The 19,979-nt window shown below is 28.4% G+C and overlaps 2 protein-coding genes across 2 annotated transcripts in view; one reads left to right on the top strand and one right to left on the bottom strand.

Moving 5' to 3' along the window:
- Positions 1 to 19,979, bottom strand: part of LOC127278088 (uncharacterized) — a gene marked incomplete at its 3' end in the record, with an annotated part of 22,160 nt that continues 2,181 nt past the window's right edge. Inside the window, 5 exon segments of the mRNA XM_051299621.1 lie at positions 1 to 268; positions 1,231 to 1,390; positions 3,563 to 3,737; positions 4,158 to 4,370; positions 19,492 to 19,644. Of these exon segments, the coding sequence (XP_051155578.1) occupies positions 1 to 268; positions 1,231 to 1,390; positions 3,563 to 3,737; positions 4,158 to 4,370; positions 19,492 to 19,644 (969 nt within the window).
- Positions 7,946 to 19,979, top strand: part of LOC127278087 (uncharacterized) — a 25,287-nt gene continuing 13,253 nt past the window's right edge. The window contains exon 1 of the mRNA XM_051299620.1: positions 7,946 to 8,010. The gene's annotated coding sequence lies outside the window, so the exon portion shown is untranslated. The remainder of the gene's footprint in view (positions 8,011 to 19,979) is intronic.

The following is a 19,979-nucleotide window of genomic DNA, read 5'->3' on the forward strand; positions in this document are numbered from 1 at the left end:
AATTCTTCATCAACCACATCATTATAAGCATCACTGTTGAATTCTTCGTCGTCATCATCTATATATTCATTTAAAGTTGACAGATTCTCTTGTTTAATTTCTACGACTATATTCTCTTTTTTTTTATTCACATCAGCTCTCTGATTTAACTCTTTTTTGATTTTATTTCTAAAACGTTGTTTAGTGCTTTTAAGTACCTCCAACATTGTTTGTTTATAAATCTCTTTATTTGTGGGACCATCGAATAAAGGACATTTAATAGCAGCTCCTGGAAAAAATTTATGCCTTTTTTTATGTTCAATTTTTAAGTTAACACAATTTTTATATCCAAGAATATTTTCAACCTTTCGAAATTAATGCTGTTAAAGGTTTTTTTTGACAATATTGAGTATTTAAAACTGTGATATACTATGTGAAATTGAAAAACAATTAATTCATTAATAATTTTTTTAAATAAAACTGGACTAAAAATTTATACTTCTGTCGCAATTTTTATTATTTTTCATTGCAGATTTTTGATATGATTTTTTCATGATTTTGAATAATCTATGGTATGGATTTTGAAAAAATTCAATTATTTCAAAAATATGTTCAAAATTACTTTCTTTCATTTTTCATAGTGAAATATGATTTCTGGTTCTAAAAAATTTTTTTTATAAAATTGTTACCCCTAAACAAAACCTATTACGTTTGGTTTAAATTTTATCAATTATTTCTTAAAAATTCAAGTGCTTCCACAATTTTTATTATTTTTTATCGGTAATTTTTTTGTAGGCTTTTTTCATGATTCTGAACAATCAATCGTATGGATATTTAAAAATTTTAATATTTTCAAAAAATAAAATTTCTAAAATGGTTAAAAAAATTTTTTTTTTAATTTTGATAATTCACAATAATTTTAGATCTTAAATAATGACAGAAACATTCAATGAGTTGAAATTTCACAGGACCCTCCCCTTAACAAAATTTATGTCTAGAAAAATTTTCATAAAAAGGAATTTTTATTTCTCAGAATTGTTCTTTTATTGAATTTATATTTATTAAAATATTCACTTGACAATATTTTCATTAACTGAATTTAAATTTAACTTAATTTCTCTTTAACAAAATTCTTATTTAAAAAAAATTTATTTAAGAAAATTTTTATTTAAACTAATTTTTATTTAATAGAATTGTCATATAACAGAAATTCAACTAAGATAAATTTCTAACAATAAGTGAGATACTTACGATAAAATATGTTGGACACTTTAGTGTCACCGAATTTCTCTGTATCTTTTGTCTTAAGCCAAGTAAATTTTGCAACTAATTGGTCATCCATTATTTCCTTAAGTCCACCGCTGAGAAATTCTTTTAATCTAGACCCTCCCAATCGTACTAAATGATCATGCTGAAAAATTTTATGTAATAGTAAATTTCAAAAACAACACAAGAACATTTTTGAACATTTCTTGTAATTCATGCCGCGATCCTCGGAAATTGCTTAGAAAAAATCAGTGTAATTGCAAAAATGTCATTATTGACGAAATACTAATTTCAAAATTTAACTGAATATTGCAAATTTAGCTGAACTTCAAAAAGTCCGAAATTTTGAATTTGTAAAATCTGGCTTCAGATTTATAATCAACAACCCGCAAAATCCACCAAAAATTTTAAGTAAATCCAATCGATTTAAAAAAAAATCAGCGGCCACATTGGATCAGAGATTTTGAATTTGGAAATCTTAGGAATAATTTAGTAATGGATTCTAATTCAGCGTGAAAAAATACACGTTAAGAAACGTACAAATTCTGTAGTATGAAAAATCGGTTAAATGGAAATTTTATCAAATAATAATTTGAACAAATGAAAATTCAAGAAAAATTCTATGCAATGACATTCTGCCTAATAAAAATTAATTAAAATAGCCATTACGTATAGAATGAAAATTTGAGCAAATAAAAATTATGTCAAGTAAATTTTTAGATATATATAAAAATTCTCTAATGTAGAAAATCGGTTTAACAAAAATTCTGCAAAATAATGATTTGAACATAAAAAAAAATACGTCTCAATGTAAATTCTATCTAATGAAATTCTATTAAATGAAAATTCTAACAATTGATTTTTAGAACTTATGAGTCTCAAAATAATATTTTTCACTCGAAATATAATAATTAATTTTTTTTCCTAAAAATGGTTGATCGAAGAACGTTGAAATAATATTTTCACATAACAAATTATAATTAGAAGAAATATTTTTTTCTTGTAAATCACTGATCATAAACGTTGTGAATTTCACTGACGTAAAAAATTTGGAACGCATGATTATGTTCTAAAAATCATTAGTTATAATTTTTATTTGTTCGAATTAGTATTTTTCAGAATTTTCATCAAAACGATTTTCTATATTACAGAATTTTTATGTAACCGAAAATTCATTTCACAGAATTTTTATTTGTTCGTATTTTTATTTATCAGAATTTTAATTTGCTCGAATTTTCATTTAACATAATAGGCATTTTAAAGAATCTTTGTTGGCTAGAATTTCATTGCATAGAATTGACATTTCATTCTTTCAGATGAATTTTCAATTGTTCGAATTATTATTTGTTATAATTTCCATATAACCGACTTTTAATACTACAGAATTTTTACTTAACCAAAAAATCATTTAACAGAATTTCTAATTGATAGAATTTTTATTTGTTCGAAATTGTAAATATCCGAAAAAACCATCGACAGAAAGATTTCGGCGCGATTTTTAAAATCAATCACAATTTTATGGATAGTTTTTTGATTGGTTGATTTTAAAAATCGCGCCGAAATCTTTCTGTCGATTGTTTTTTCGGATATTTACAATTTCGGACAAATAAAAATTCTATCAATTAGAAATTCTGTTAAATGATTTTTTGGTTAAGTAAAAATTCTGTAGTATGAAAAATCGGTTATATGGAAATTATAACAAATAATAATGCGAACAAATGAAAATTTATCTGAAAGAATAAAATGAAAATTCTATTAAATGAAATTCTACCCAATAAAAATTGTTTAAAATGCCTATTATGTTAAATGAAAATTCAAGCAAATTAAAATTCTGACAAGAAGAAATTCGAACAAATAAAAATTCTGTGAAATGAATTTTTGGTTACATAAAAATTCTGTAATATAGAAAATCGTTTTAATGAAAATTCTAACTAATGATTTTTAAAATATAATCATGCGTCCTAAAATTTTTTTACAATTTTAAGCATTAAGGGTTTTAAAAAAGAAACAGCGGTAAAAAGAAAAAATTATTTTTTTAGGCACCTTTAACAATATTCCAACATTCATACTTTTAATTGCAGAATATTTTTGATGCTATTTGGATTATTATTGAAAGTTATATTTTAATATTTTTGATACAAGAAATATTAATTCTGAATTTTGTCAATATTTCCCAAATTATGTATTTCCTCAATTTTTTTTTTTTTTTTAATAAATGTTAAATGCATGTTAGAAACAATAGAATTTAGAGTTTTTTTTAGAACGTATTATTTATTTATTTATTTAATAAATTTATTATACTTATTTGAAAACTTACCACTTTTTGCCGATTCTCTTTATTCTTATCGGTTTCCAAACTTTCAAACTCTTCCATTGTCTTCAAAGGAAAACCTGTCAGCGGTTGATACAAAGTTTCCTCTACGAACTTTTCAGAATCGCCACGCATATCATTTAAAATTTCAAGAATTCTTTTATTCTGTTTCTCTATATTGCTATTAAAAAAAATTATATATGGATTGAAAATAAATATAAAATTTTATAAAAGTATTTTCAAATTTTGAAAAAGTATTTTCAAGTCGTGGAAAATATGGTAAAAAGTAAAAAATTTCCATTTAAGAAATATTAATCTCCATTCAACTTTTATAAAATTTACAATAGTTTTATTAAAATTTGGTGTATCGTATTTGATTTATTACTAAATGTTACTAAATTTTATTGAATCCTATATTAAGTCTATAAAAATTTTTTTAAAGTTCAGAAATTTCTTATATGAAAATTATGCTTTTTAGCATATTTTCCACGACTTGAAAATACTTTTATAAAATTTGATATTTATTTTAATTTGATGAATAATTCAAAAATTCTTAATAAAATTGTATTAAATATTTTTTAAAAAAATACATTTTACTTACTCTAATCTCTGTAATATTTCGTTTTTGAATTTTAAATCATTGTCTTTATTAACTTCATGTTTCTGTTCACTGTAAAATATATCGTGCCTGTTACTCATTGCATTTAACGGATCTTGATTCGTATAATGATATAATTCTTGAGATGTTGTTAAAGATGTTGCTAGTACATTAGGATCCAACGTCTCATTCACTGTCACATCCGGTACCAATATTCTGAAATGCATTTTTTTATTCTAAAAATCGATTCGAAATTATTTTATAGTTTGCTTGTTAGACCTTTTACTATATCAAATAAAAATTCGGGGCGCATGAATTTTTCAATAAAAATTAATCGTTATTCGTTTATTAAATTCGTTAGAATTGAATAATAATATTTATTTTAAAAAAATTTATTAGATACATATAATTATTTTTTAGACTAATTTTCATTTTTAAAATTAACATTTGACAAAATATTTTTTAACAAATTGTTACTTTATAGAATTTTCAGGTTCCAAATTTTTATTTGGCAGAATGTTTATTTTACAGCGAATTTCTTTTTACACAACTTTTTAAAAGTATTTTAATTTAACCTAATTTTATTTTAGCATAATTTTCAATCAACAAAATTTCAAGTGATTCGAATTATTATTAAAATATATTATTATTCTTAAAATGATGAAAAACAGTACTAGTGGATAGGAAAGTATCCAAAGAATCTATTGCCGTTAAAATTTTTAAGTTATTATTGACAAACCATTTTTTTTTTTAATAAATTTTAAAAGAAAAAATAAAAATAAGTTATAATTTATTTAGATTATTAAAATTATGAGAATTTAAAAAAAATACTTTTTTCATGTTTGCTTTTTTGTTGGCTTTTGATTATTATTATTTATTATTATCATTTAGCAATTTGATTTTTAATGCTTTGTAATAAATTTTCTTGAACAAAAATTAATAATTTTACGAAAATAAGAAAAAAAAATTAAAATTTAAAAAATATTTCTGTTATGTAGCATGAAATTTATAAACATTATATAAAAAGATAATTTTGCTTTTATGATAAAATATGTAATTTTCAAAAGAACTTTTAAATAAATATACTAAATCTTTTATTTAAATTAAATTTTATTTCTAGATCGAGAGGGTATCAAAAACACATTTTAAAAAATTGTTTTGTTTGCTCTATTTTTCATTTTAGGTGGGGCATTCTATGGGAAATTTTCATTGAAAATTTTTTTTTTGTCCGAAACATTTTTTTTCAAAATCTATATGAAAAATAAAAAAATACGTAATTTTTTATTTTTTTATTTGATGAAAATGAAGGAAGTTATGATTTTTTGAAATTTAACGTCAACGAAGAAAGTGTGTTTTTGGAACATTTTTTAATCTATTGTACTAATAAATTAAAAATTATGCTATATATGAAATTTGTTCATTTTTTCTCAAATTTGTCAAATATGTGCTCAAAAATAACGTACCTATAACAGAAGCAACAAAAAAGTTGAAATTAAACTTATAAAGTGAGTTTTCTCAAAAGAGACACTTTCGATTTTTAATTTTTTTGTTGCATTACAATCTCTGATGATTAAAGATTTTTTTCCCCTATCTGCGAAAGTGGTATTTTTAGTTTTAAAATTACTATTTATAATTTTTTTTAGTACGGCTCACAGAATTTAAGCATTTTTTCTACAAATATAACCTTTTTCCATTAACATTCATTTGTTTTTTTTAATTTGCATAAAAACATACTAAAAATCGTTGCGTCAAGCTTAAAAATTTGTAAATAGTAATTTTAAAACTAAAAGTACCACTTTCGCAGATAGGGAAAAAAATTATTCAGTCATCAGAGATTGTAATGCAACAAAAAAATTAAAAATCGAAAGTTTTTGAGAAATCTCACTTTATAAGTTTAATTTCAACTTTTTTGTTGCTTCTGTTATAGGTACGTTATTTTTGAGCACATATTTGACAAATTTGAGAAAAAATGAACAAATTTCATATATAGCATAATTTTTAATTTATTAGTACAATAGATTAAAAAATGTTCCAAAAACACACTTTCTTCGTTGACGTTAAATTTCAAAAAATCATAACTTCCTTCATTTTCATCAAATCAAAAAATAAAAAAATACGTATTTCCTTATTTTTCATATAGATTTCGAAAAAAAATGTTTCGGACAAAAAAAAAATTTTCAATGAAAATTTCCCATAGAATGCCCCAGGTACATTACACAGGCACACAAAAAAAAAAAGTTGTCTGTTTCTTGAACTAGACATATATTTCCTATAGTAATTTGGCCCGCTGAAACCGAATCTGTGCTCAGAATTGCTCCATCACCCTCAGTTTATTTTTAAATCGACAAAACCACCCTTAAATGGACAAATTCACACTTCGGAGATAAAAAATACATCAACTTATTTTTTTAAAAAATCGAATTTTACATCTAAGAAACTTTGCTCCACTAACTCTAAAACAAAGCCAGCATTGATCGAGCACCCCCTGAATTTTTTCAATTGAAAAAACTACCCCTAATCTGCAGAATCAAATTAAGGAGATAAAACAATAAAATAACTGATTGACAAATTTTATAACCAGATATTTTTACTCCAGCAATGCAGAAACAAAGCCAGAAATGCTCCCTTACCCACTAAATTTTTTTTTTAATCGAAAAACCACCCTTAAATAGAAAAATTCAAATTTAGGAAGTAAAAAAATATTAAATTACCGGCTTTTTTTAAAACAGAACCTTACATGTATGTAGTTTTGCTCTACTAACTTAAAAAAATAAAGCCAGCATTGATCCACCACCCTCTGAATTTTTTTAAATCGAAAAAACTACCCCTAATCTGAAGAATCAAATTCAGGATGTAAAACAATAAAATAACTGATTGACAAATTTTATAACCAGATATTTTTACTCTAGCAATGCGGAAACAAAGCCAGAAATGCTCCCGCACCCTCTAAAATTTTTTTAAATCGTAAAAACCACCAAAGAATCAAACTTAGAAGGTAATTTAATATAATTATATTGTGTTATCTCCTAAGTTTGATTCTTCAGGTTAAGGGTAGTTTTTTTGATTAAAAAAAATCACAGAGTGATGGATCAATGCTGGCTTTATTTTTTTGAGTTAGAAGAGCAAAACTACATACATGTAAGATTTTAATTAAAAAAATTCAGGGGGTGCTGGATCAATGCTGGCTTTGTTTTTGAGTTAGTGGAGCAAAGTTTCTTAGATGTAAAATTCGATTTTTTAAAAAAATAAGTTGATGTATTTTTTATCTCCGAAGTGTGAATTTGTCCATTTAAGGGTGGTTTTGTCGATTTAAAAATAAACTGAGGGTGATGGAGCAATTCTGAGCACAGATTCGGTTTCAGCGGGCCAAATTACTATAGGAAATATATGTCTAGTTCAAGAAACAGACAACTTTTTTTTTGTGTGCCTGTGTTATTTAATTTTTTAATTTAAATTTTTAAAGAAATAAAACAAGTTAAAACGTAAGAATCGAAACGAATTAGTGTAGATATATTTAAGAAAAAATAAATTGCTTGAAAATAATTTCAAAAAAAATATTGCAAATTTTTAAAAATATTTTTAGATATAGACATACATTTTATAAATGTGAAAAATTTTAAAGCAGTAAAAATAAGACACGTGTAGAAAACTAAGTTCTTGAAACAAAATACCGATTTGTCGACAACAGTTAAAATAAATATCATTTAACAACTTACAATATTAAAAAAATGTATAAAATTTTGCTTGATAAAGTCAAACATTAAAATATTTAATCATCCATCTAGCTTTCATTGCTTCACTTCTGCATTGAAGACAATTTCAAATAGTTCTTTTACATTACAAGTTGTCATTCACGGTGAGTAAAATTCTAAATAATAATTGGCATATTTTCACTTTTATTTTGTGTTAAAATTTTTTAAATGTTCCTATAATTTTTTAACGCTAATTATTTCATCAATAGATTTATTTTTTTGTTATTATAAGTGCCATTGCATGAAAGGGTATTTTCTTTTGTTAGCTTGTTTGCAAATAAAAATAATAAAAGAATGAAGTACAGGATTTTTTAAACTTTTTTACCTTCTCTTCCAAATTGGTAATTTTGGAGAATTTAAAATTTTATCTACGTAAAATTTTAACGATCTTCTTCATCATTATTCTCGTACTAAATTTAAATATAGAAAATTGTACCAGTTATGCTAACTTCACTATATGACTGCCTTAGCGGATTGGAAACTATATAACTGTTCGACGAACTCGATGCGCGTTCATCTTGGCCAGGAGTGTCTTGCTTACTGCAAGCTTCAAATGAAAGATTGCAGTGTAAGGTTACTGCAAGATTGTACAATAAGATTATCGCAAAATTGCTCAGTAATCATGCACAGTAAGCTTGTAGCAAGGTTGGTGCTTGGTTGACAAATGACCTTGCTTTGAACGTCAAAAAAATTTTTTTTAATGTTTCGAAATTAAACGAAACATTTTTTAAAACCTTTTTTTAGGTTTAAAGCAAAGAGGGTCATCCATAAACCATGTGATACTTTAGGGGGTAGGGGGGATCAGCAAAATATCACGCTACATGTTAATCGTTAATAGAAAAAGCATCACAAAGGGAAGGGGGGGGGTGTTAAAATTTCGAAAAAATGTATCACATGCTTTATGGAAGACCCCAAAGTTATTTGGCAATCTTGCACCAACCTTGCTGCAAGCTTATCGTGCAAGTTTACTGAGCAATCTTGTGATAATCTTATTGTGCAATCTTGCAGTAACCTTACACTGCAATCTTTCGGTACGCTTACCATGAAAGATTGAGTCAGGTGGGACATTTGAAGCTTGCGGCAAGTTTGCTGTGCAAGGTTTGGCAATATTGAGCGGCAAGCTTGCCGTAAGGTTGCTGCAAGCTTATGTGCTATCTGGTAGTACTACTATCTGGGCACATGGGAAAGTGCTGGGACACGATTTCTGCCGTATTTTGGAGAAACACAGTAACCACATACGGTTATCGTATGCAGTTATTATGTTTCTCGAAAACACGACAGATTTGGTGTATGATTTCATGCGGGAATTTATGATTTTGTTTGTACATGAAAAACCTATGTGGATTCCTACATTATTTCCTATAATTTTTCTGGCATATTATTTTAGTTTTTTTATTTAGTATTTCTTTAGTTTTTTAGATTTAGTTAAACTAAATAAAATTGTATTTTGTACAGTAGCCCCAAGGAAACTCTTGTACTTCCGTAGATGGTCACTTATAAACATCGTTCACTTTAAATAATAATAATTTAATAATTGTAACCTAATTTAACAAACGAAAAAGCAAAAATCAGTTATTTAAGAGTGTCGAACGGTCTCTGAAATTCTTTGGCATTTAATTATCGCCTTATAAAACGGCACTTTTTACAAAATCGGTCGAAACACAAAGGATCCTTATCTTATAAATTTCCTAAATCCGAAAGATTGTGCAAATCTATACAAAAACTTAATTGTAAAACGAAAAGTAGAAAAGTAATATAATGATAGCTTTATTACATCATTCAGCCGTTACCCAATAAGCATGGAAACTTGCAGCAAACTTGCAAGAAGCTTGCCGTGCAAGATTGTAGTTAAAACATGTAACAAGTTTCGTAGAAGCAACAAAATGTCCTCTTACGGCAAGCTTGCTGCAAGTTTGCCGAGACAATTTTTATACCAATAAATAAATAAAATAAAAATACAATTATTTCAGATTCATTAAGAAAACGTAGAAAACTGCAAGGAAGATTAGAGATATAGCCGCGGAAATAAGAATATTAAAAAGTGAAAACAACATTAAGCGACTCGGCTCATGATGATCGACGCATCAGTTTTCGTTCATAATTCACTAAATTTCCAATTTTTATCTGTTTGTCACTACATTTCCTCTCTTGGAATTATATTTCACAACAAAGGCCTAATTAAATATAAACAACGACATCAAACTATCCCTGTGCTGAACACTTTCTTTAAATATCTTGACGATTCCAACAATGAAGCTCAGACAAAACTTGAGCTTCTACAAACTATATTGAGGGGAAGTGATCTTTATAGTGGTGGCGAAAATGAAAAACTTGATGCGACATACGTTGATGAAACGTATGAGTACATCATTAAAATAACTCTTTTTTCGCACTACGACAACATAAACATATATTTATCAAGACTATTAAGCAAGACATCTTCTATAACTTATTCCAATTTTATAGAATTTGTAAGAACTGAGTTCTATAAAAAATACGTCAGTAAGGATTACTGTTTAGGAACAATCCAAAGTCCAGAACTTAATTTACTGTCAAGAAAAAAAACTTTTTCTGACTATATTCTACCAATGTTTCCTAAGCCAGACAATACAAATATGAATATTATAGACGAGGATTATATATACGCAATGGCTGGTTTAAAATTGGTTAGATCTGTACTTAAAGAAACACTATACGCTTCTTTTAGCGATTACGTTTCTATTGCACGAGAGTTTGATTTAGAGAATAAATATCACAAAAAAGAAATCATTGAAATAATTTTAGTACTTTTCTCAACACCTGCAGTATTTATCCATGCTTTGAAGGAAAACAATACACACAGTGAAATATCCAAAAATTTTATGACAGAGATGTTTTGGGTTGAAGCATATAAACATATATTAAATTATCTTGGTTTAGCAGTGAATAAAATAGAGAAAATTCCTATATGTCAAATATTAAACGAGTTATATATTCCCCACCTACAAATAATAGATCCTAGATTTGAATTAACTTTCCGTCTAAGCAAGTTTGGCTACAAAAGTTTGTACAAGATGAATTCCTATATGCTTAGAAAAATTCCAAACGATTTTAGATATAAAAATCTCAAATTACTATTAACATCCATGTTAGATAATTTACAAAGAAATATGCAACTGTCAACAACATTTAATGGTTTGATACCGAATAAAGAGATGAGTGAAGAAAATAATAAGGAAGTCATTCAATTCTATTATCCCGGAGGTAAAAACTTCTTTGGACCCACTTGTATTTTTTTATCGGGAAAAATTTTAGAAATAAGAACAATCGAAAGTAGACAAATCCGAGTTCCCGTGTTGCCAGTAATTTTTAGGGGAAACAAAATTTATTATATGGAATATAATCTTGAATTTGGTGAATTTTCTGATGTATATCTGGAAATGGTTAGAAATGATTTTCTTCGCCAAATTATTATACCTTCTTCTGATGAACACAGACAATTTACTGGAAGAGGTGGTTTACCTAGTGACGATATTCCAGGATCCTCGGGAAGATCTGGACAAGTTATTGAAACAGAAGATATTTCAAGTGATAATGATTTTAATGCTCCTGGATCTTCAGGAGAATCTAAACATGTTATTGTAAGAGAAGATTTCACAAATGATAATGATGACAATTTGTATTATATCAAGAGGTTTGAAGAAGAACATTTCAATGAAATTATGGGATAAATTTTTTTAAATTGTAGTTCTCATAAATAATTATGATGATGATGATAATATGGATCAAGTACAACTCAGTTATATAAATTTAATCAAAAAAGTTGAAGAAGAACAATACAATAGACATTTCTTATAAATGTTATTAAAATTGTAGGTCTCACATGCAGAGAAATAATGAGAGTATTTTGAATCATATTAATAAAGATAACTTTTAATTGCATAAAAAATTTTTTGCAATCGTTTTTCCCCATACTTTAACAAAATATATTGAAGCACCTATATAGATATTTTTACATTCTCATCATAATGAGAAAGTATTACATTTTCCCGATTTTGACCAACTTCTAAATCATGTAAATCTTCACGTTTCAAGCCTTTTTGATGCCAAAAAAATAGGTTTTAAAAAAATGTCTGTCTGCACCGAAAAAACGATATTCTAATTTTAAGAATTTTCAACTTATTTTAAGAATATGCGAAACTTAAATAGGCGCCACGAATATATTCTTAAATTAAGAATAGAATCTTCTTATATTAAGAATATTTTCTTAGAATCACTTTTTTAGAATATAATCTTAAAATAAGTATATTTTCTTCTTGTATCAAGAAATATACTTTTAGCAGTTTTAAGAATACTATAAACTTAATTATCAAATCCATAGTAAGACCTCTCACTCTTTTCATGGTGTTTATATTATTACCTACACACAACACACAAATATAAATAATAATATAAAAGATTGAAAAATAGAACAAAAAAAAAAAAGAAAAACAAAAAAATGCAAAAAACAACAACAACGTTAGAACACTCGTCTTATTTATCGATGCTACACTGAAAAAGCAATCGATAACAGCTATATAGCTATATACACGTTGTTGGATCGTGGCGACGACTGCACACACGCTTGACAGTTTTCGCGGAAAATAGAGGTAATGTTGACCACTTTTAGTAATCAACATTTGAATACCCGGATCAAATAACTCGACCGACGCTCGGACGCACGCTCTAATGGTAGTCGGGTAGCAGTGAGCCGCCCACAGGCTGTCAATGCTAATTGACTGGTAATAGAGCGTTCGTCCGAGCGTCGGTCGAGTTATTTGATCGGGGTATTCATTTAATTAAAAAAAAACTATAATTATATTAATAAAATAATTGCACGACGACTCGTTAGTCAATGGCGACGCGAGCAAGCTAGCAGCACGTCAATTCTAGCGTATATTCTTGTTTTAAGATGAAGAAGATTTAGTACATAGAAAATATTCTTAAAGTTAGAATCTGCTTAAGAATATTATTAAGAATATTTATGTAAGAATATAACATTCTTAAAACTAGAATATTTTAAGAATATTTTTAAGAATATTTTTTTAAGAAAATAATAATCTTAAAACTAGAATACCGTTTTTTCGGTGTGTCTGTCTATGTGTATGTATGTATGTCTGTCTGTAGACAAAAAAGTTTGCTCGACGATAACTCGAACAAATTTTAATGAATCGACTTCAAATTTGGTATACACTTTAAGTGTACCAAAATCTCGCCTGAGTTCGTTGGCCAAATGATTTCGTTGAAAAACAACAAAATTATTCAAATTTTTAGTTTTTAAAAATTTCCAAAATTCGCATTTTTCAAAAAAAAATTTTTTTCAATTTTTTTTCGAAAATTGCGAGTAAAAATAAACATTTTTTTCCTTTGACAATTTTCAATAGCGATTAAAACAAAAAAGTTATACCACTTTTCTTAAAAAAAGGACAAAAACGGATGAAAAATGGCTAAAATGCAGAGCAAAATTACTTTAGTTTGAAAAACTATGTTCATCTACGTATTATTTTTGTTTAAACCACCTTAAATTAACACAAATAACAGTGACTTACTCATAAAATTCCGATATATATTTTTTTTTTATAAGTCCAACTATTGTTTTCCATTTCCAAACATTGCAATTTTTTTTAAAAAATCCTCTATTTTAAAATACTTTATATTGCGCTGTTTATACCACAATTTTATTTATTTATTTTTATTTATTTGTAGATTTGTAAACTTGTAAACTTTTTTTCTTTAACACTTTTCGATACAGATTAAAATAAAAAAGTTATGTTCTATAACGATTAAGGTAACAAAAATTTTAAATTATTTTCGATGTGTTATTTTACTTATTAATTTTTTGCGGCCCAGTTTTAACCTATTTTGCCACCTTTCCTTTTAGCAACTTTCCTCTCTAGATTTAAAGTTTTTGAAGCAGTACTCATAAAATATTTTTTCCACTATAACGAAAGCATTGTGAAGTGAAACAAAAATAATAAGTGTAGCAGGCGAAATTATAAAGAATTATAAATTAACTAAGTATAAACATTGCTATTTTTTAAGAAAAAATTCATTTTTCAACAATCTTTTTAACAAATTTAAATAAATCTTTCTACTCCTTGATTTTTTAGGTCGCTCATTACGATTCTGAAGTCAGTTTTTAAAAATTTTAAATGGCGTATTGAAACATTTTTGACGCCATATTTTTAGCATTTAAGGCCAGGTCCAAGTGAGGCAGCGCCATCTAAATTGATACTAAAATTTTGGAAAATGTTCAACAGCCTTTTCTTGAAAACAAGATGGTAAAATGCTTTTTCCTTTATGAATAATTGATTATTGGCAAGATATACTCCAGCTAAAACTTTTTTTGAGTTAAAATAATAAAAAAAATTTCATGTCAATAAATTAAATATGAGCACTTTTTTCACAAAAACTGTAACAGTACTTTCTCAGAAACTACAATCAAAAATGCAATTTCCATTTGGAAAATTAATAAATGCTAAAAAATACACGACCTAAGATTTACCAATCACGAAAATAACAAAAAAAAAGTATTTTAACATAACATATTTTACTCATTATGACAGCTGTTTGGCAGGTTATGTCACCAGACGTTTCGCAGATTTGCCGAAAGGAGGAAATTGGCGCTGTTGCTAACCACCTGAAATACATAATCTACCAAAGGGCTGTCACATTCAGTAAAGCAGTATCAATATGTTAAATATTTAATAACATTTTTTTTGTTATTTTCGTGATTGGTAAATCTTAGGTCGTGTATTTTTTAGCGTTTATTAATTTTCCAAATGGAAATTGCATTTTTTATTGTAATTTCTGAGAAAGTACTGTTACAGTTTTTGTGAAAAAAGTGCTCATATTTAATTTATTGACATGAAATTTTTTTTATTATTTTAACTCAAAAAAAGTTTTAGCTGGTGTATATCTTGCCAATAATCAATTATCCATAAAGGAAAAAGCATTTTACCATCTTGTTTTCAAGAAAAGGCTGTTGAAAATTTTCCAAAATTTTAGTATCAATGTAGATTGCGCTGCCTCACTTGGACCTGGCCTTAAAGGTATTCTGAAGGGATAAGATTTGAAAAAATTATAAAAACTGAACAAAAATTCTAAAAAAATCTTTTTTTTAATGCTTGTAAATTGTTTATTTAAAAATTTTCGGTTCTTTTAGTACACTACTTGATAGAACCTGAAATTACCTATAAAAATTTCGTTAATGGGTTAATGCATGTCTCCTTTTCCTATTGTATGCTTCTAATTTTCGAGCGTGAAACACAAGTGCCGTGATAAGAATGTTATCCTTATAGTCAAAGAACTTTAAGAAAATGAAAATTAATTTAAAAAAACCAAAAATTTCACTTATATAAATTGTACAAAAAAATTTTTATGAATAAAAACATGAGAGCGAAACCTCATATAATAAATTTGTTACTTTAAAAAATGCATTTACTTTAAAGTTCTTTTTTTTAGTGTTTTTAAATTTTCAATTAATTTTTTCTTTTACTCAATTGAAATTAGCTCAAAGCGGAATATCTTATTTTAGTAAATAATTTGGTTTGTCGATTTTCGTTAATTACAAAGTCCTGGCCAATCCACGGCGCAATATTAAGGAACTAAGTTTGAACAGCTGCAGTGCCGTCATTCTCTTTTTTTTGGTCGATAAAAAATTTATTCTAATACCTTTAAACCTTACCTATTTGTATAATTTAATTTAACGCATGTTAATAAAGATTATGAGTTGTTTCTAATAAATTTTTCAAAACAAGTCGATTATATGAAGATCCCCTTTTAAAATAACTACTTTTTTACTTGTTTTAACTCTGTGTGTAATTAATTTTATTTTTTTAATAAAATTAATAAAAATAATTTCTTACTTCTTGACATTTTACTTCAAAATTAATTAAATCAACTACAAAGTCTGAAACAACTACAAAATCTCATTCTACCAAATAAATTCTTGGGTCATTCAACTACTTTCTGGTAGTATAATTAATACAATTTTTAAATTTAATAGGAAAATTTTTGTATTACAGAGTATAGTTAAAAAGTAATTAATGCTAATAGGTTTTGAATTGTAATAAACAAACAAAGCGCGCGAAGCGCGTAAAAATATTGGACCGCGAAGCGGGACGATCATCCTTCGCGCGCCCCGGGGCGCGCTTAAACTAGCGAGCGAAGCGAGCCCCTACGCGCGAAGCGCGTGATGAGAATGTGGCCGCCCCCGCAGGGGGCTGCCGGATTTTTTTTAAACGATGGAAGTGGAAAATCTGCATAACTCTTGATATCCAAGGCAGATACGTGGAGCCTCGTTCTCCTAGGTTTTGTGGGGATGACCGTTCTTGTTCTGGTCGATCCACGAAAAACAACACCCTTTGGCTGGACTAATCCTCAACTATGGAACTGCCGTCAAGCTTTAAACTTCGTAGGTGAAAGTCCCTGGGATCTCGCTATCGCGACCCTTGCCGTTGCCGATCTTTCTGGCCTATTTATTCTTGGTTCATGCAAGTCTTCTTGGACTCCTTAAGGGCCGTCCTGAAAACTTTGCATTCTCCGCTGCTGCGATATGGCTAATGTTCGCCTTATCACCACACTTTTCTCTACATAGAAGCAGCTTAAGCTTCATTTGTAGTTTGCAAACATATGATCGACTTCACTGCACTTGAAGCAAGCAGGCAATCTGTCCGCCAGACCATCACCCTTCGTTTGATTGGGTAACACATAAAGCCGATTCTTATGCGTCCCACATTCTCCAGCCTGTCCGCCTCTTCTAGGTCGGTGACTACAATCGCGAGCTTCATTCGTCGTCAGTTAGTTCCTAGGATTGTCATCTTCCTGCTTCCTGGCTTCTAGAGCACTTCCGACAACGTCTGCTGGACCTCCTCTTCCTGGGTAAGGCAATCCAGGTCGCGGATCTCCAGTGAGACCTGTCGATCTACGATCTGCACCTTTCTTATGCAAGCAAACGGCTTAAATGGTGATCTTAGCGGTGAGTGCCTCCTTATTGGAGTCTCCTCTAATTTTAATCAGATCTCCCCTTCTAGTAGACCTAGCGGCAACAACTTGCGTATGGCTGACGTCTAGATTCACTTCCTTCCGAAGTTTGCTCAGTTCATCGGCATATGTTGCTCCAGTTGCCACTCGGATTACTATTGTAGATGCACTCGTCGTTTTCTTCTTATTGGTTTGCTTAGGATTTGAGCTTACCGTCACCTAGGCAATCTTTTTGACAAGAGATGCCTCCTCTTGCTTTCTCTTCTTCGCCTCGGCGCTAGCTCTCTCCGGACTGCTACAGTTTTTTCTTCGTTTCTGCGCCTTTATGACTGCGTGCCGAAACCGCTTCTCATGGATACGCTCTCGTTTTCTGCTTCGCTCTTCTCGGTTCACCTTAGCATTGCCTATAGCGCCGCACCAAGGTTACCATTTTTATTGTCTGCTAGGGCGTGCTTTGTCTTCGACTCACTGACAAAATCCTGAAGAGTCTAAAGTCCGTCTTTAACAGTCATGTTGACATTCTTCTAGACTTCTAGACTTCTTGGTTTTTGGAAGTTCTTTAGTGAAAATCCCCACCACCACGACAAGGTCTACCAAGAATTTACAAGACTCTTGGTAGCAGACAGCCATCGGCAGGGAGATATTTATGTTTAGTTTCGTAGATGTTTTCAAGACGCATCTTTCGATTTATTAGCGAAAATTCTATTGTTAATTATAGAATGAAATTTATCTGTTTGATTTTGTAATATTACTAATAAAGTTTTAACTAATTAATTTTTTAATCTATCCCAAATAATTTACTATTTGATACGACGTTTTATTTTCTAAATAATATCTGATATTGTATAAAATTTGGAAAATTTACATTAAGTTTGGAAGAAACTATACTTACATTACGAAATTGTTTTTCATTATAAATTATTAAAAATTAAACAGGTGTCTTTTTAAAAAACTGTTTACTGTTGAAATTTTAGAATGAAAAATATTTTATTAATTTAGAAAAAGAATAAAAATAGAGAATGTAAAAAACTTCAGTATCTTTATTTATTAATTTTTTTCTGATATATATATATATATATATATATATATATATTAGATTTAAAAGCTGTTAAATATGATGTGAGGCACAACTCTTCACTAACGCTGGAGCACAACTCTCCACTTTCTACATTTTCAAAAATAGTCATAAAATAATTAATACATCGAATGTTTTTGCGAATTTCTTTTTTGTACGTTGAAAAGTTATTAATGACAGATAATTTTTATGCATTAAACATTGTGATCACTTTAAAAAAAATTAGTGGAAATGACCTAAACATAAAGAGACAAAAAAACTTTTAGAAACAAATATTAACTATCACTATCTGGAAAGACACGAAAAATGCTTCCAAAAATAACGAGTACCACTTAAAAAGTTAGTTTTTAACGAGAAAAGAATATGCCAATAATTGAAATTTATCATCTTAATTGCCACATTAAAAATATTAAGGTATATCTCCGACTCCAGTAGTGTTCAGTTCCTTGCGACTAGTTTATACTAATCAACAGCTCACTTCAATGTCGTGTTTTCTCTTTCTTTCTCAAGCGAGTAATATACTTGACTCTCTTGAAAAATCAATAAATAACCTAACTTTTCTACTTCAAAACGTTGTAATTCAAAAATTAGCATGGATACCCCTACTAAAACTGTTGAAAACAGGAACCAGAAGTGACGGAATCAAAGGGAGTTTTAAAGTGTTTTTGGTTTAAGTTATCCGTAATTTAACTTTATTAATAATTTAGTTGATTTAGATTTGTGTTGGGTTTTTTGTTCGTTCGGTGGGGGGTTGTTTTATTACTATTTTTCAGACTGTTACTTGAAGAAAAGCCACAACGGTCACAGCTGGACTTTCTACGAGGAAAAATTGGGGTTTTCCCAGTTCGTGACTACCTGAATTTTGGGACGTGAAGAAGTGGTGTTCCCAGTATGGGACGCTTCAAAGAATACGTCACCGACGCATTAACTTTAATTTCGGCTGTGGCGGAGTGGAGTTCTCGGAGGTCGTTAAAGTTAGTCGAAACTTGTGTTTCGCGCCTTTTTGTCCGGGATATTGAAATTGTGTTCCGCGTTCTTGTTCCACAATAATAAATAATTATTAACATTTCTGACTTCGACTTTTATCTTTGCCTTTGTCCGAAAACGGGAACCAATCCCGGTAACTAACAAAAACTTTTTTTTATCTTATTCTATTAATTCCACTCTACAATATACTCGTTTTTAAAAAAATCTATCAATAACTTTTTAAATAATTCAATAAAATGTATGAGTTTTGCATGTTCAGATTAGGAGTCCTATGTTAACTGGTGCAACTTTGAACCCAGATTTCTCAGTTTTTAGTATGGCAAGGGGTACTGGGTTTTTTACCACTTATATAGTACATAAAAAGGAACATTTTTCAAGAGTTTAAAAAATTTCTAGCGAAAATCGATTTGCCGGAGAAATACCTTTAAGGTGGAGCACGACTCCCCACTTTCCCCTACAAAATCCGTACTCACTTTGTGATCAGGTTTTTTCTGTATACTATGAGATAATCTATACTTACAAGCTTGTGAGAGAGCTTTTTTGATCAACTAGATGCGTGGAAGATGTATGTTCCTGATGATCTTCTATCTGAGATATATGATACAATGGTGAGTTTAATTTGTTGTCAGTAATAGCTGAATTTTCAGATGCTGTATTCTGTTGCGATAGAGACCTATTAGAAATGGAAAAAATGTATGTCTATCAATTCAAAGCAATATTTTCAGAACTAGTTAAAAATAAAAAAAACAAAAATATAATATTCATAAAATAAATATGAGAGATCGCTGAGATTATATGAATGCGATGACAGATTTTCAAAATTCAAAAATAGCGGATCCAATATGGGGGAATATTTTTTTAAATTGATCAGATTCGCTTAAAATTTGTTACTTGGGTGGTTTTCAAAGTCGCTGATTACGAATCTAATATTGGATTTCCAGTATTTAAAATGGCGACAATTTTTATACAATTTGGTTAGATTCGCGTGAAACTTTTTATTTCAGGGTT

Source organism: Leptopilina boulardi, unplaced genomic scaffold (assembly GCF_019393585.1).
Source record: "Leptopilina boulardi isolate dan_hultmark-lab unplaced genomic scaffold, ZJU_Lbou_2.1 LbouV2_195, whole genome shotgun sequence".
Taxonomy (NCBI): domain Eukaryota; kingdom Metazoa; phylum Arthropoda; class Insecta; order Hymenoptera; family Figitidae; genus Leptopilina; species Leptopilina boulardi.